At 49.5% G+C, this 1,583-nt stretch overlaps 1 protein-coding gene across 1 annotated transcript; it reads right to left on the reverse strand.

The window, feature by feature from the left end:
* Window positions 1-355: 355 nt before the first annotated feature.
* On the reverse strand, window positions 356-1,297 carry LOC112962161 (olfactory receptor 14J1-like). Its single transcript, XM_026058099.1, has 2 exons — window positions 701-1,297; window positions 356-643 (listed from the first exon to the last, which is right to left on the reverse strand). Exons 1-2 carry the CDS (start codon window positions 1,295-1,297, stop codon window positions 356-358), a joined length of 885 nt encoding a protein of 294 aa, XP_025913884.1.
* Between the last annotated feature and the right edge of the window lie 286 nt (window positions 1,298-1,583).

Here is a 1,583-nt window from a genome sequence, read left to right on the forward strand (position 1 = left end):
CTATTAAGCACTTACCAAGGATTTGTTGCGGGTAAGGAATCTCTCAACCTCGAGGAGTAACCTTGAGAGGCATCCCTGCTCAAGAGGAGGTTCTGCAGTGCAGCCTGCTGCCATGCAGGAGAGCTCAATGGGCTCTGGGCTGCCCTTGTTTATGCAGGGGGGAGATGATTGACTCATAGTCATATTTGCATGCTAGATGAGTCTTAGCTGGGGCATGCTCAATTAGCCCTTGCATACGTGCTGTTTACAGGGAGGTCATGTTGAGGGGGAGAGAGCACATTGGTGGGGGGAAGGAGCACACCGTCACACATATGAACAAAAGATAGGCTTGGCTTTTCCTGAGATACCTTGAGAGTCATTGAGGAAGATGCCGAAATACTGTGTATCCAAGTAGTTTCCTCAGCGCAGCCCTGAGCTCCTTTTTCCTCATGCTGTAGATGAGGGGGTTCACTGTTGGAGGCACCACCAAGTACAGAACTGCCATCACCAGATCCAGAACTGGGGAGGAGATGTAGGGGGGCTTCAGGTTGGCAAATATGATAGTGCTGACAAACAGGGAGACCACAGCCAGGTGAGGGAGGCAYGTGGAAAAGGCTTTGTGCYGGCCCTGCGCAGAGGGGATTCTCAGCACAGCAGTGAAGATCTGCACATAGGACAGCACAATGAAAATGAAACACCCAAAGACTAAGCAGCCACTAACCACAGTAACTCCAGATTTCCTGAGGTAGGAGTCTGAGCAGGAGAGCTTGAGGATCTGGGGAAGCGCACAGTAAAACTGCTTCAGAACATTGCCTTGGCAGAGTGATATTGAAAATGCATTAGCAATGTGCAGGAGAGCATTGAGAAAACCACTGCCCCAGGCATTTGCTGCCATTTTGACACAGGCTCTGATACTCATGAGGGTCCCATAGTGTAGACGTCTGGAGATGGCAACAAAGCGGTCATAGGCTGTGACAGCAAAAAGAGAACACTCTGCTGAAAATAAGAAAAAGAGGAAAAAGATCTGTGCAGCACATCCCAAGTAGGAAATGGCTCTGGTGTCCCACAGATAATTGGCCATGGATTTGGGGACTGTGGTGGAGATGGAGTCAAGGACGAGGAGGGAGAGATTGAGAAGGAAGAGGTACATGGGAGTGTTGAGGTGGTGGTTGTAGGCTACAGCTGTGATGATGAGGCTGTTGCCCAGGAGGGCAGCCAAGTAGGTGCCCAGGAAGAGCGAGAAGTGCAAGAGCTGCAGCTCCTGCGTGTCTGCAAATGCCTGGAGGAGGAGCTCATTGAGGGAACTGCTGTTGGACATTTGCTCTGTCTTTTTTCAGGGCACTGTCCAAGGAAGAAAAGGCATTGACAAGTTAGAACAAGCTTTTCTGAGAAAAAATTTCCATTTTCAAAGAAATCCCCCACAAATATAAATACATTTCCTTTCTTCTTGTCAGGAGGACCTTTGTTCAACTCTTTAGCTTCAGCTCCAACTGAGTGTGCTGTAAGGAGCAGGGACATGTCCTGCTCTAAACTAGTGGGTACATGGGAACTGGTTTGTGACATCTCATCCTGGAGGCCATCCATCTCATCCTGGAGGCCATCTC

The sequence above is a fragment of the Apteryx rowi genome, unplaced genomic scaffold, assembly GCF_003343035.1.
Source record: "Apteryx rowi isolate R43461 unplaced genomic scaffold, aptRow1 scaffold_1421, whole genome shotgun sequence".
NCBI lineage: Eukaryota > Metazoa > Chordata > Aves > Apterygiformes > Apterygidae > Apteryx > Apteryx rowi.